This window comes from Scyliorhinus canicula, chromosome 15, assembly GCF_902713615.1.
Source record: "Scyliorhinus canicula chromosome 15, sScyCan1.1, whole genome shotgun sequence".
In the NCBI taxonomy this organism is placed as follows: domain Eukaryota; kingdom Metazoa; phylum Chordata; class Chondrichthyes; order Carcharhiniformes; family Scyliorhinidae; genus Scyliorhinus; species Scyliorhinus canicula.
Window position 1 is genome coordinate 89436045 of NC_052160.1, and position 16115 is coordinate 89452159.

A 16115-nucleotide genomic window follows, 5' to 3' on the forward strand; every position below is an offset into this window, starting at 1 on the left:
AATGTGGCCTGGCCCGCGATCGGGGCCCACCAATTGGCGGGCCAGCCTCTCTGACTGGGGCCCTCTTTCCTATGTGCCGGCCCCTGTAGTCCTGCGCCATGTTGCGGCGGGGCCTCGCGCATGCACGCATGGGCGCGTTGGTGCCGCCGGCACTGCACATGCGCGGATCCGGCAGCACACAGTTCACGCTAGATGGTCAGCTGGAGTGGCGCAAACTGCTCCAGCGCCTTGCTGGCCCCTACTGACAGCGGCCCGGTAACGCCGTCATAAAACGCGACGGCGTTTACGATGGTGTGGACACTCTGCCGCGGGATTGGGGAATCCCGCCCAGGGGATTTTTTTAAAGAAAAGGACAAGATGAATTTTAGTTGAGAGCAAATTACTGTGGATGCTGGAATCCGCAACCAAAGAGATAATGCTGGAAAATCTCAGCAGGTTTAGTTAGGGCGCTTGAGAGTTAAAAGTTAGCTAGGAAGGACCTAAAGAGAGAGCTAAGAAGAGCCAGGAGGAGACATGAGAAGTCTTTGGCAGGTAGGATCAAGGATAACGCTAAAGCTTTCTATAGATATGTCAGGAATAAAAGAATGACTCGGGTAAGAGTAGGGCCAGTCAAGGACAGTAGTGAGAAGTCCGAGGAGATAGGAGAGTTGCTAAATGAATATTTTTTGTCAGTATTCACACAGGAAAAACACAATGTTGTCGAGGAGAATACTGAGATACAGGCTACTAGACTAGAAGGGCTTGAGGTTCATAAGGAGGAGGTGTTAGCAATTCTGGAAAGTGTGAAAATAGATAAATCCCCTGGGCCGGATGGGATTTATCCTAGGATTCTCTGGGAAGCTAGGGAGGAGATTGCTGAGCCTTTGGCTTTGATCTTTAAGTCATCTTTGTCCACAGGAATAGTGCCAGAAGATTGGAGGATAGCAAATGTTGTCCCCTTGTTCAAGAAGGGGAGTAGAGACAACCCCGGTAACTATAGACCAGTGCGCCTTACTTCTGTTGTGGACAAAGTCTTGGAAAGGTTTATAAGAGATAGGATGTATAATCATCTGGAAAGGAATAATTTGATTAGAGATAGTCAACACGGTTTTGTGAAGGGTAGGTTGTGCTTCACAAAACTTATTGAGTTCTTTAAGAAGGTGACCAAACTGGTGGATGAGGGTAAAGCAGTTGATGTAGTGTATCTGGATTTCAGTAAAGCATTTGATAAGGTTCCCCACGGTAGGCTATTGCAGAAAATACGGAGGCATGGGATTCAGAGTTATTTAGCAGTTTGGATCAGAAATTGGCTAGCTGGAAGAAGACAAAGGGTGGTGGTTGATGGGAAATGTGCAGACTGGAGTCCAGTTACTAGTGGTGTACCACAAGGATCTGTTTTGGGGCCACTGCTGTTTGTCATTTTTATAAATGACCTGGAGGAGGGCGTAGAAGGATGGGTGAGTAAATTCGCAGATGACACTAAAGTCGGTGGAGTTGTGGACAGTGCGGAAGAATGTTACAAGTTACAGAGGGACATAGATAAGCTGCAGAGCTGGGCTGACAGGTGGCAAATGGAGTTTAATGCAGAAAAGTGTGAGGTGATTCATTTTGGAAGGAATAACAGGAGTACTGGTAAGATTCTTGGTAGTGTGGATGAGCAGAGAGATCTCGGTGTCTATGTACATAGATCCCTGAAAGTTGCCACCTAGGTTGAGAGGGTTGTTAAGAAGTCGTACGGTGTGTTAGCTTTTATTGGTAGAGGGATTGGTTTTGGAGCCATGAGGTCATGTTGCAGCTGTACAAAACTCTAGTACGGCCACATTTGGAGTATTGCGTGCAATTCTGGTCGCCGCATTATAGGAAGGATGTGGAAGCATTGGAAAGGGTGCAGAGGAGATTTACCAGAATGTTGCCTGGTATGGAGGGAAGATCTTATGAGGGAAGGCTGAGGGACTTGAGGCTGTTTTCGTTAGAGAGAAGGTTAAGAGGTGACTTAATTGAGGCATACAAGATTATCAGAGGGTTATATAGGGTGGACAGTGAGAGCCTTTTTCCTTGGATGGTGATGTCTAGCACGAGGGGACATAGCTTTAAATTGAGGGGAGATAGATATAGGACAGATGTCAGAGGTAGGTTCTTTACTCAGAGAGTAGTAAGGGTGTGGAATGCCCTGCCTGCAACAGTAGTGGACTCGCCAACACTAAGGGCATTCAAATGGTCATTGGATAGACATATGGACGATAATGGAATAGTGTAGATGGGCTTTAGAGTGGTTTCACAGGTCGGCGCAACATCGAGGGCTGAAGGGGCTGTACTGCGCTGTAATGTTCTATGTTCTATGTAGGTTTGGCAGCATCTATAGGGAGAGAAAAGAACTAACGTTTCGAGTCCAGATGACTCTTTGTCAAAGCTAACAGAGAAAGTGGGAAAGGTTTATACTGTGGAGTGAGAATGAAAGATGAGTCATAGCCACAGAAACCCAGTGAAACAGGGTGCTGATAGCCACAGAAACCAAAGGGAAAGAGTGCTAATGGCAGTGTCCAGAGAGAACAAAAGATGTGAAAGGCTAAATAGCAGAGAAACTAACATCAGAGGGTAAACTGTGACAGATGTTGGGGGAGGGGAAGGGGGAAGCAAAGGGGAGAAAAGATAAGGAAAGGTGGATAAGATGGGGATGTTAAATATATATAAAGAAATGAAAATCGCTTATTGTCACAAGTTCGCTTCAAATAAAGTTACTGTGAAAAGCCCCTAGTCGCCACATTCTGGCGCCTGTTCGGGGAGGCTGGTAGGGGAATTGAACCATGCTACTGACCTGCCTTGCTCTGCTTTAAAAGCCAGCTATTTAGCCCAGTGTGCTAAACCAGCCAAACAAGAAAGAAATAAATAGTAAAAGACAGTTAAAATGAAATGGGATGAAAACAAATGGGTCGAGGTGGGGTAGAGCTAATCATCTGAAGTTGTCATCTGAATTTTGGTTAGTCAGGAGGATGAGAACAATTAGATCCGGAATCACGGTATGGAACTTGATGCTGCTTTGCAAGAGCAGCTCATATGGACAAATGGAGTAAAGGAGGTTGCATCACCTGGTGACCTCCAGCTCCGATTCCTTTGTGATGGGGTCAACACAAACATCAACATTTTCTTATGCAAAACCAGAATTTGCTGGATAAATTCAACAGATCTAGCAGCATCTGTGGAGAGAGAAACAGAGTTAACGACCCTGCTGCAGAACTGAAGCAAGGTAGAAGTGTACGGAATTACATAGTTGTAAAGGGGGGGGGGGGGGAGGAGGTGGAGCACCATTAACACTCCCCTCTGTCTTATGTCCATGACGACTATGTCCCTACTTTGCTTCAGTTCTGCAGAATGGCCATTTGGATCCAAAACGTTAACTCTGTTTCTCTCTCCACAGAGGCTGCCAGGCCTGTTGAATTTTTCCAGCATGTTCTGTTTTTATCTCAGATTTCCAGCATCCGCAGCATTTTGCTTTTATCTACATTTTCTTTGCTGCTCAAGGTTGTTCCTGTCGGCCCCTCTTGAGTCCTTCAGAGGTCAATAACATTCATGTCTGCTTTGCGAATTTAACCACCGAGTTATGCAGGTTTGAAGATGTAAAATCTTCCAATGTAGGGAGCCACTGCTCACAAGCTTAACCCATCAGCGTCGGTGACCTTCTGGCGCTGGGGACAGTCAGGAACATTGCCCACAGCTCCTTCGGGAAAACCAATGACCACTAAAAATTCTATTTAAAGCCAGCTCTCTCAGTAGATCGAGTTCTGGTTGAGCTCCTGACTTTGCGTGGGTTTGACCCCTTTATAATGAAAGCCCTTTTCTTTTTTACCTCACGGTAGCATGGTGGTTAGCATCAATGCTTCACAGCTCCAGGGTCCCAGGTTCGATTCCCGGCTGGGTCACTGTCTGTGTGGAGTCTGCACATCCTCCCTGTGTGTGCGTGGGTTTCCTCCGGGTGCTCCGGTTTCCTCCCACAGTCCAAAGATGTGCGGGTTAGGTGGATTGGCCATGCTAAATTGCCCGTAGTGTAAGGTTAATGGGGGGATTGTTGGGTTACGGGTATACGGGTTACGTGGGTTTAAAGTAGGGTGATCATTGTTCGGCACAACATTGAGGGCCGAAGGGCCTGTTCTGTGCTGTACTGTTCTATGTTCTATGTTCTATGTCACTTCCTGTCACTATCTGAACTGTCTAAAGTGATAAATGGTTCCCTCTGTTTTTCGGGCATAGATATATATCCCATCCTTTATTCACTCAAGCCAGCAATACTCTTGTTGGTTACCCATCACATGTGCTAAATAATACTTCTTTCTAAAACTCGGTGAGCAACATTTTTAAACAAACTGCCACTTGACGTGTTCTCCTACAAGTGATCTGTTCCAAATGACAAGTCTCAACATATATTCAGCACAAATTAATGATTTAATTGAGGGAGATAACTTACTGTACTGGTCACCGTGCGTTGTTAAAGATAGACAGCACATTCTCATTAAAAAGCCATTTGCACTCACGCACAGGGCTGACTGAGTCATCAGGACTAGTTATGCTAACTGTCACACAAAATCCCAACAGTGCAGAAGGAGGCCATTCGGCCTATCATGTCTGCACCGACCCTCTGAGAGACCCGCACCTAGGCCCATTCCCCTGCCCTATGCTTGTAACCCTATAACCCTACCTAACCTGCACATCTTTGGACATTATGGGGCAATTTAGCATGGCTAATCTGCCTAACCTGCACAGTTTTGGAATGTAGTTGGAAGCTGGAGCACCTGGAGGAAACCCATGCAGATACAGGGAAAAACTGCAAACTCCACACACAGTCACCCAAGGCTGGAATTGAACCTGGGTCCCTGGCGCTGTGAGACACTGTGCCACCATGTCGCACTGATGGAAGCATTGTGACGGTTTCCTGGGTTTTGGTCATTTGCAGGCAGGAAGGGGTGTCTGACATCACAAACAAATTGTACATTAGAGCCTTTTCCTTTTCATAAGATTGGAGGGGGTTGTCATCAGGGGGAGGGGGAGGAGCTTTGAGTGCCACACTGGGGGGGGGGGGGGGGAGGAGGGTACAGTGGTTAGCACTGCTGCCTCACAGCAACAGAGACCCGGGTTCAATTCTGGCCTTGGGTGATTGTGTGGAGTTTGCAATTTCTCCCCGGGTCCGTGTGGGTTTCGTCCGGGTGCTCCGGTTCCTTCTCACAGTCCAAAGATCATGGGTGGGATTCTCCGCCGGCGGGATTCTCCATTTTTCTGCCACCCGGGGGTTTCCTAACGGCATGGGGCTGCCCCACAATGGGAAACCCCATTGACCGGCCGGCGTAACGGAGAAACCCGCCGGCGGGTCGAGGCAGAAATGTGGCAGGGCAGAGAATTCAGCCCATAGTTACCCTAAATGTCACCCAGAATCCCTACAGTGCAGAAGAAGGCTATTCGGCCCATTGAGTCTGCACTGACCCTCTGAGAGAGTACCCTAGGTCTGAGGCCCACTCCCCTGCCCCATCCCTGTAACCTTCCTAACCTGCACATCTCTGGACACTAAGAGGCAATTTAGCATGGCCAATCCACCTAACCTGCAGGACTTTGGACACAAAAATGTGTAGGTTAGGTGGATTGAGAATTTGAAATTTCCCCTTAGCGTCCAAAAATGTGCAGGATGCGTGGGGTTTTAGGGTTACGGGAATAAGGCAGGGGAGTGGGCCTAGGTAGGGTGCTCTTTCAGAGGGTTGGTGCAGACTCAACGGGCCGAATGGCCTCATTCTGCACTGTAGGAATTCCATGGTTCTATGTTCTGTGCACCTGTGGGGAACCGTGCCCACTGGAAGAATTAGAGTGCTCTCATTGTGTGACCCTTACTACCAGAAGATTCGCCATTTTCTTGACTCAATTTGAGCAGTTGTCTCACCGATGTGACAAAAGCTACCAGATGCTGCCTGGAATGATCCAGATGCAAAAGAATTCAAGGTAGCTTAGCCTGGTGGAAATGATTTGTTCTTCTCCAGCTGACAATGGACAATTGCTTCCCAGAGGAAGAAAAACCTCCTGAAGGCCTCATGAGTGGAAACAGGTTAAGTACACCTACTTGGGTAAACTCTGGTCACTTGTACAAGCAATTTAGACACCAGTCTGCGAGCCTCCAGATCAGTCTTTACCAGCTCCCTTCTCCTAAAAACATAGAAATAGAAAGATTCTCATTGGGGAAATCCATGTACCCGATCCACTGCACACTTTGTGCAGAATTGACGAAACGGCAGTAACATTTCTGACAGAACATCCAGTTACTCATACTGTTGAAATCAATATGCAGGCAACGTGCCACCAATCATAAGCTGTAGCAAAATAAATGACAACCTGAAAGCAGTATCTGCCTCAGGAATACCGACCTTTCTGCAGCCCATTCTGCCTGTTATACAGTGGAAGTGATTTGGCTTTGACTTTTGGGAAGAGGTTGGGGAAAATCTGAGCGGGGTGCTTAGCCATGCCCACTCGGTGTTTTACCAGTTGTCGTTAAATGTAATTGGTGTTATTTCGCAAGGAGAATTCCAGCGCACGTTTTTCCGGTCATCATTGAGGTGGTAGCCACTGCCATCCTTTTGAAACAAAACAGAAAATGCTGGACAACCTCAGCAGGTTGGACAGCATCTGTGCAGAGAGAATGGAGCTAATGTTCCGAGTCTGGATGACTCTTTGTCAAAGTCACAGAGAAATGGAAATAGGGTCAGATTTATACTGTTGTTGGGATTGGGGTGTGTGTGATGCAGTGGGGCTAGATAAGAGGGCCAGCGATAGGTGGAGATTGACAAAGATGTTGTGGACAAAAGGACAATGGGTATGTGAATGGTAGTGGTCATGACTAAGAAGGATACTAATCTTGGTACCTTAAGAGATCATAATGTGTTAATTGCAGAACAGAGGTAAGCAGTGTGTCAATGGACAACTTGGAACAGATGGCCCTAGTGGGGGTGGGGTGGGGTAGGGGAGCCAATGGTGATGCAAAGACGGATTGATGGAAGAAATTAAAAAGAATAGATAGAAATTAGAAAGGAGTGAAGGTGGTACAGAGTGTTCACAGTCGGAAATTGTTGAATTTAATGTTAAGTCCAGAAGGTTGTAATGTGCCTAATTGGAAGATGAGATGTTGTTCCTCGAGTTTGCGTTGGGCTTCACAGGAACATTGCAGCAGGCCAAGAATAGACATGTGGACATGAGAGCAGGATGGTGAGTTAAAGTGGCAAGTGACAGGAGGGTCTGGGTCCTGCTTGCGGACGGACCAAAGGTGCTCTGCAAAGCAGTCACCCAGTCTGCATTGATTTCTTTGATCCAATTTTGCACAAATCCAGGTGAAAACAGTTGGGGGATCAAAGGAAAATCCAGCATCTGCTGCAGTCTATGGGAGGCAGTGCGCAAAGTATGGAGACAACCAATCACCTTTACCACAAGACCAAGACTAAATAGTTTGGACTGACATACATAAATCTGAAAAGCAGACATTACACTGTCTTCAGTGGTCATATCCAGACTGTGTTACTATGGACTCCCATACATCGGGAGGTGAGTTGATCGCTGGTGGTGTCTAGCCACCACTTCAAGTTCATCTTGTGGGGCTTCTAAAGCAAACTGTGGCATGGTAGAAAGCAAGGAAAACAGAAAGATGGACTTGCCTTTATATAGGGCCATTCATGACCTCAGGATGTCACAGTGCAGTTTACAACAAACAAAATGGGCGCGATTCTCCGACCTCCCCGCCGGGTCAGAGAATCGCCAGGGGACGGCGTGAATCCCGCCCCCCCCCCCCCCCCCCCCCCACCCCCACCGGCTGCCGAATTCTCCGACACCGGAGATTCGGCGGGGACGAGAATCGTGCCGCGCCGGTCGGCGGGGCCCCCCGGCGATTCTCCGGCCCGCTATGGGCCGAAGTCCCGCTGGTTCTATGCCGGTCCCGCTAGCGTAAATTGGACTCGGTCCCTTACCGGCGGGTCCTGGCGGCGCGGGTGGGCTCTGGGGTCCTGGGGGGGTGCAGGGCGATCTGGCCCCGGGGGATGCCCCACGATGGCCTGGCCCGCGATCGGGGCCCACTGATCCGCGGGCGGGCCTTTGCCGTGGGGGCACTCTTTTCCTACACGCCGGCCATGTCAGCCTCCGCGATGGCCGACACGTAAGTGACCCCCCCCCCCGCGCATGCGCGGACCCGCGCCGGCCGGCGGAGTCCCTTTGATCCCGGCTGGCGTGGCGCCAAAGTCCTTCCACGCCAGCCGGCGGGGCGCCAACCACTCCGGGGTGGGCCTAGCCCCTAAAGGTGCTGAGGATTCCGCACCTTTGGGGTGGCCCGACGCTGGAGTGGTTCACGCCACTCCGTCCCGCCGGGACCCCCCACCCCGCCGGGTCTGGGAGAATCCCGCCCCATATTTTTAAAGTGTAGTCACTATTGCAATGTAGGACATGTTGCAGGCTCCCACAAGCTCTCACAAACAGCAAAGAGTTAACAATCAAATAATCTGCTGCAGTAAAGTTGGTTGAGTAATAAATATTATCCAGGACACTCAAAAGAATGCCGTTGCTCTGCTTCAAAAAGTTCCATGGGATTTTATTAATGTCCATCTGAGAGATTCAATGCCTAAACTGAACAAAGATATTTTTGACAGTGCGTTAGTCCCTCAGTTCTGTGTTGGAGCAAGAGCCGATGTTAATATTATGATCCCGGACCAGACCCCAACATTTGTTAGCATACTGGACAGAAACCCCAATATTTTATTTTAATTTTGTAAGACAGTGAGGTAAGGGTACCTCCAGGAGTGATTTCACACAAAGTAGGGATATGATTTATTAAAACAAACTTTATTACTAACCACAGTAGTAAAACATCTTTAACATCACACAAGAAAATAACTTACAATTATCCATGAAACAATTCTTAACTATTACACTAATTCATAACTGCCAAATTTTATCTCTACTCAAGGAAAACCCATCTCAGGTCACAATCCACTTTTGAATATAGTTAGCCAACAAAGGAACACTTGCTGTAAAGAGATGCCTTGGGTAAACAGCTTTAAGAAAGAGATCTTTCAGGAAACAACTTGCAGAGTCTTGCCTTTTCAGAAACCTCTGCTCTGTTCACCAGGCAAAAAATCTTTTTAACTGAACTGCTGGGAGAGAAGAAGCGAGTCTGTTCACAGACAGATCCAAAACTGAATTCAACCTCCAGAAACTTCAGCTCCTGACTCCTCCTATCAACTATATTATCTCATTAAGCTGAACACAATGTATCTAATGATCTACTCCCCAGGGACAAAAGTCCATTAGCCCAAACATTTACGATGCTTTAATTACATCTCAGTCTCAAAAAAAACCTAGCTGTCTTCCAAACCAGGATTTTTGAAAACATGACTACAGCAGTCACACACACTAACCCAGGTTTTTAACCCTTACTGCACCAAATACATGTAATACAATATATCTGAAATTCCTGCATTCATCAAGTTACATGCTTGGGTCTGTGGAGTAGGACTGGAATCCATAACGTCCTGACTCAGTATTATTACTGAGCCATTACTAACACCATTGTCATTAACATTTGATTGGAAGAAACTGCAGTGACCTCCTGAGCTCACACAGCTGTCCAGCTAGTGTGCTGGCAATCTTCCTGATAAATCTGCGCACTACATTCCTTCATCTGCTTCCTCAATCTCCTTTTCGGGGATGATTCATGTTGAGCATGCTCCCTGCAGCCAGCTGTATGACTGGAAATTGGTGACCAATACGGTTAACAATCAGAATGGGAAATATCCAGTCGTCTCAGAACTCAGGTTAAGTTGTTTGATGGTCAAATTAGGTGTTCAAAATGCTGTGGTTATGCGTTATTTCCTCCATCTTCACTCCATTTTATTTCTATTAATTCATTTTCATTTCTTCCATCCACCCATTTTTCCATCACCATTGCCCCCCCCCCCCCCCCCCCCCCTGCCACCCCACCCCACTTGGGTCATCTGTTCCCTTTCCAAGTTGTCCTTTGACACATTGCTTACCTTTGTTTTGCCATTGACACATTCTGATCCCTTAATGTGCCACTATCAGCACCCTTCTTACCCTTGATCAGCCCCATTTACATTCCGTTTGTAATTCTGTCCACATCTTTGCCAATCTCCGCCTATCGCTGGCCCCCTATTCAGCTCCACGGCTCCTCATACCCTCCCCACCACAACTGGAGAAATCTGACCCTATTTCCAGTTCGCTCTAGTTTTGACAAAGAGTCATCGAGACTTGAAATGTTAGCTCCCGTCTCTCTCCACAGATGCTGCCAGACCTGCTGAGATTGTCAAATATTTCCTGTTCTTGTTTCTAATTCCAGTAATCGCAGTAATTTGCTTTTACCACGATTTATTTAGTGCCTTGCTGAGTAAAAGACGGGAGAAAACAGTCTAGTGTAAGGAGATTGTCAACTGGATTAAGGAGGCCATCATAACCCAGAATAGGCAAGTTCTGACCTGAGTTGTCAGAAGGACGGCAGCTCATTAATTCCCGTGCCATCTCCCAAATAAATTTATCACCCAAACTATCTGAGGCCGAGACTTGATTATTTGATTCAAACTAACATCCCTTTGAAATCATACTTCAGTAAAAGGTTATATTTCCCTAAACCATGTGAAATAATTACCCAGTCTTTGGAACTGCTGCAGCACACTAAACAGAATGGTACTGGCCAATTGGCAGCTTCATCTTACTTACATCTTTTCAATTCATACTTGTGAGAACCACTGCATACCAGTTCATGTGGATCGGAACTCGTGTGTTTGCTTTTTGGAATTTCTGTGTAAACCTCTGCTATTAATCCTCGCATGTTGTTTCCGACAATAAAGTGTTAAAAGTTTACCGAGCAAGCAGCAAAAAATGCTGTTCTGCCAAGCTATCATCCACATCCCCAACAGCAACCCCATCACCCTTTGGGAAGAAGGTGCGCTTATGGGGAAGCTCCAATTGCAATGAATAGAGATCAAATCGCTGGGATTAAGTGGGATTAAGAACAATTAATGTGTGGATGGTTCATGTCAACAGGAACTGGTTGGGCTGAAAAGCCTTTTAGCATTTGTAGCTCCTATGTAAATTTGTATAACAATCACCACCCCGACCACTGCAACATCCACCCCACCCTCTCCTTTGCAAGCAGACAAGGCCAGCAAAGGCACTGCAGTCTGAACAAGATGTAGACTCAAGACTGAGTGAGTACATTTATCCTGATAAGAGTCTGAGAGTACGATGGCCACTCAATGACCTTGTTCCCTCTCAGGTTACTGAAATAGTTGTCAGTTGAACCAATCTTCTCGGCATCTTTGATCTCCCCATGTTGTATGGCACCCACTAAATTGATTCCTATTGAAAGAAATGGTTATATTTCCTTGAGACTACACTTCAAAAGTGCTTTGTTAGCTGCAAAGTGTTTTGAGGTAGCTGATGCTAATGAAAGGCATTAAATAAATGCCATTCTTTAAAACCTACCTCTCTGGCAAGGTTTTCGATCACTTTTCCTAATGTGTCCTTCCGTGTTCTCTCCTGCAGCTGTTTTCTTCAGCCTCTTTGAATCCTCATGTTTTATCCCAGGAGTGCACCTCACTCACCAACACGGGATTAAAGTATGAATGTGGATTCTCACCTGGGTCCTAACCTCAGATTTTATAAATGTCCCCCCTCCCTGGGTGAAACATAGGATCAATGGTCTGTCAGTCAGCCTCTCAATTCCACCATTAGATCATGGTGAATCTGTGGCTTCTTCCCTCACAGCCATTTCCTTGTACCTCTCCATCAATTGGGTTCTTCCATTCCTGGGACTGTTTCCTCCCTAAAATGCCATCTCCTTAATTTCCCTCATTCCATGGGATCCATCTGGAATTATTTTTCTGTGGGGGCTCCCCCCCCCCACTCCCTGAAGGTTCCCCACCTCCCTGAAGGTTCCCCACCTCACCCCCACCTCCCCCCCCCCCCCCCCGAAGGTTCCCCATATTCTGGCGCTGGGAATTCCCTATCCTCTGGCACTGGAGGATCTTCACACCCTTTTTCTGATATTCATTTTTGTGGGATGCGAGATTCACTGGCTAAGCCAGCATTTGTTGCCCATCCATAATTGCCCATGAGAAGGTGATGGTGAACGGCCTTCTTGAACTGCTGTAATCAGTTGGAGTACATGCACCCACAATGCTGTTATGGAGGGAGTTGGATTTTGACCCAATGATAGTGAAGGATGGTGATTGACTTCCAGATGGTGGTGTTCCCACTACATTGATTCCTATTGAAAGAAATGGTTATATTTCCTTGAGACTACACTTCAAAAGTGCTTTATTAGCTGCAAAGTATTTTGAGGTAGCCATTGAGTCTGCACCAAACACCCACTGAAAGAGTACATGACCCCCACCCTAACCCCACAGCCCAGTAAGTAACGCCACCTAATTTTTTGGACACTAAGGGCCAATTTAGCATCCACCCAATCAGCTAATCTGCACATCTTTGGACTGTGAGGGAAAGCAGAGCACCCGGAGAAAACCCACAAAGAGAGAAAGTGCAAATTCCACACAGTCACCTAAGATCAGAATCAAACTCGGGCCCTTGGCACTGTGAAACTGCAATGGTAACTACTGTGCCACTCCTGGTACACGTGGTAGTTAGTGTGCGTCGGAGGCAGTGAATGTTTGTGCAAGAGGTGCCAATCAAATGGGCTGCTCTGTCCTGGATGGTGTCGAGCTTCTTGACTGTTGTTGGAACTGCAATCATCCAAACAAGTGTAATTCCATTATACTCCTGACTTGAGCCTTGTACATCTGGTGGGCAGTCTCTTAGGAGTCAGAAGGTGAGTTACTCACCATAGGATTCTTAGTCTCTGACCTGCTCTTGTAGCCACAATATTTATATGGTAAGTCCAGTTCAGTTTGTGGTCAATGGTAACTTCTCAGGATGCTGATAGTGGGGGATTCAGTGATGGCAATGGTCATTGCCTGACACTTGTGTGACCCTGGGGAGTCACCACCCAGTGACCCTGGGGACTCCCCACCCTCTGGCCCTGAGGACTCCCCACCCTCTGGCCCTGGGGAATTCCCACCCCCTGGCCCTAGGGATTGTCCACCCCCTGGCCCTGGTGACTCTCCACCCCCTGGCCCTGGGGACTCCCCACTGCCTGGCCATGGGGAATCCCCGCCCCCTGGGACTCCCCACCCACTGGGACTCCCCACTGCCTGGCCCTGGGGACTCCCCACCCCCTGGCCCCAGGGACTCCCCACTGCCTGGCCATGGGGAATCCCCACCCTCTGGCCCTGGGGATTCACCACCCCCTGGCCCTAGGGAGTGTCTACCCCCTGGCCCTGGGGACTCCCCACCCCCTGGCCATGGGGATTCACCACCCCAGGGGATTCCCATCCCCTGGCCCTAGGGATTTCCCACCCCTTGGACCAGGAGATTCCCCACCCCGTAGCCCTGGGGTTCCTCACTCTTTCTCGCCCCCAATTCCCATTGTCCAGCTGGAAGAGCCGCCCCTGGCCCCGCCCACTGGCTGCCGCTGCGGGACAGGAATAGGCCACTTTCACTCCCGCCACGAATGCTGGGATAGGGCTATCTCCATATGTCCCGGAGAACACCGCCGGGAGGAGGCAGAGAGAGGAGGGAGGACTCGGTCTCTGCAAGAAGCAGGCGAATCGACACTCACATCCAGGCGGGCACTTCAATCCCCGAGCGGGCGACGAGGTGAGCTCTTCAACATTCAAAGCTCAGGAAGAGACTGTGTGGGGCAGAGAGAGAGACACGAGGCGACTCTTACTCAACCATGACCACCGGCACGGAGCAGAAAGGGACCGACAGAGAAGCCCAGGCAGCAGAACTGGAGCGAGACGCCACGGACCTGACACCCAGCCGGGACAGGGGGGTGCTGAAGGTAACAACTATTGAGATTGACTCGGAGCAGCGAGATTGGACAGATAGAGTCAGAGATTCAGCTGGTGTTTGGGTCTGGTTTAAATAACAACATTTATTTAAAAGAACAAGCAGATTTCACAGACTCAAGAACGTAATAGAAATTAAACGAAACAAACTCTGAACAGGATTTATTCCTGTTACAGGGTATCTTTATCTCTAATTTAATAATGTACTTTCCTTCCAATACTTTAAACAGCGTGTTCCGGCTGGTGCATATACATTTGGAAAACATTACACATTTCCCGAGATAGCTTCGAGGTGTTTCTGATTGTTTTGCGTTTATATGCCGCCTATCTTTATTGTATAATTTACCTGCATTAACCATTTCGCTTTACAGGTCTTGAGTCTGGATGTCAAATGGAAAGATGTCGATAAAGTTGTTTATTTATTTTTTAGCTCCGTCCTTTCCTATTGAATTTGAATTGCATGGTTCTGTCTGATTTAAAACAGCACTCACTCTCAAGGACCCAATCCAGCCAATAGCACTCGGGAACCTGCACCAAAGTCTTTGGCGTTTCTGAAGTTGTAAACCACTTTTTGAAACGTGAGCGATGGATTTCGGTTTAATTGCTGGTTCAGTCTCTGCCCCCGGTGTTTCCAGCTGCCTTCCTGTTCCAAGCTGCAGGGTAGAGCACAGCCTGCACTTGGCCACTCGGTGGGTGGCAGGAACACTGACTGCTCGGTCTGAGAGCGACAGTCAGCACTCAACGGCGAAGTTCAGGAATGTTGGGCTCAGCGCCCATTTATCCCATCTCACCTCGCCTCCAATTAGATCACAGACCTCATCCTCTCCCCTCTCCCTTATTCAGCGTCCCTCCCCTTTCTTCCCTCTCCCCTCCCCCCATCGCCTCTTTACCCGCCCCCGTTGTCTCTTTCCCCCATACCCACCCATTCCCTGTCTCCCATTCCCTCTTGCCCCCCCCCCCCCCATCCCACCATACCCATTGGCTGCACGGTAGCATAGTGGTTAGCACAATTGCTTCACAGCTCCAGGGTCTCAGGTACGATTCCCGGCTTGGGTCACTGTCTGTGCCCGGTCTGCACGTTCTCCCCATGTGTGCGTGGGTTTCCTCTGGGTGCTTCAGTTTCCTCCCACAGTCCAAAGATGTGCAGGTTAGGTGGATTGGCCATGATAAATTGCCCTTAGTGTCCAAAATTGTCCTTAGTGTTGGGTGGGGTTACTGGGTTATGGGGATAGGGAGGAGGTGTGGGTTTGGGTAGGGTGCGCTTTCAAAGAGTCGGTGCAGACTCGATGGGCCGAATGGCCTCCTGCACTGTAAATTCTGTGATAACCACCCCATTCCCTCTTGTCCCCCCCCATACCCACCCCATTGTCTCTTGTCCCCCCCCCCAACCCATACCCACCCCATTGTCTCTTGTCTCCCCCCCATACCCACCCCGTTCCCACTTCCCCCATATGGATAAAAGCAAATTACTGCGGATGCTGGAATCTGAAACGAAAGAGAAAATGCTGGAAAATCTCAGCAAGTCTGGCAGCATCTGTAGGGAGAGAAAACAGCTAACGTTTCGAGTCTGATGACTCTTTGTCAAAGGTCAAAAGACAAGGGGCGCGATTCTCCGCAAATGCGGCGGGACGTAAAGGCTGCCGTGAAACTGGCCGTGTTTCACGGCAGCCTCCGCGCCCCCTCCCGGGACCCGATTCTCCCCCCCGGGCGGGGTTAGCAGCGGGGCCCCGTGAACCACGGCATCGCGGCCTTAGCGACCATCGCTAGGTCCGCGCGGCAAGCGTCATGCCGGCTGATGCGTACGATGATGTCAGCCGCGCATTCGCGGATTGGACGTTACCAACCGCGCATGCACGGGGCCGTCATCTCCCTCGGCTGCCCTGCGTGGCGACTGATCCTGCGGGGCGGCGGAGGGAGAAAGAGTGCGTCTGTTACGGACGCACTGCCCGCGATCGGTGCCCACCGATTGCGGGCCCATGCCCCCCTCGGCACGGCCGTGGTACTGCCGTGCATATTGGGGCTCTGGATGCCCAGAACGGGCATGTTGCGGCCGTTTTTACGACGGCAGCAAGCAGGTGCGTTTGCTGCCGTAAAAACGGCCGTAAAGGCCTGGGAACTCGGCCCATCGGCCTGGGAGAATCGCTGCTCGCCGTAAAAAACGGCAGCAGCGATTCGTGTCGGGGGCGGCCGTGGGGGAGAATAGCGGAG

General features: G+C 49.0%; 1 protein-coding gene across 1 annotated transcript in view; it reads left to right on the forward strand.

The window, feature by feature from the left end:
* The first annotated feature begins 13572 nt into the window (after positions 1-13572).
* LOC119978129 (peptidyl-prolyl cis-trans isomerase FKBP5-like) overlaps positions 13573-16115 on the forward strand; it is a 166550-nt gene continuing 164007 nt past the window's right edge. The window contains exon 1 of the mRNA XM_038819545.1: positions 13573-13900. Within this exon, the coding sequence (XP_038675473.1) occupies positions 13793-13900 (108 nt within the window). The 5' untranslated portion in view covers positions 13573-13792. The remainder of the gene's footprint in view (positions 13901-16115) is intronic.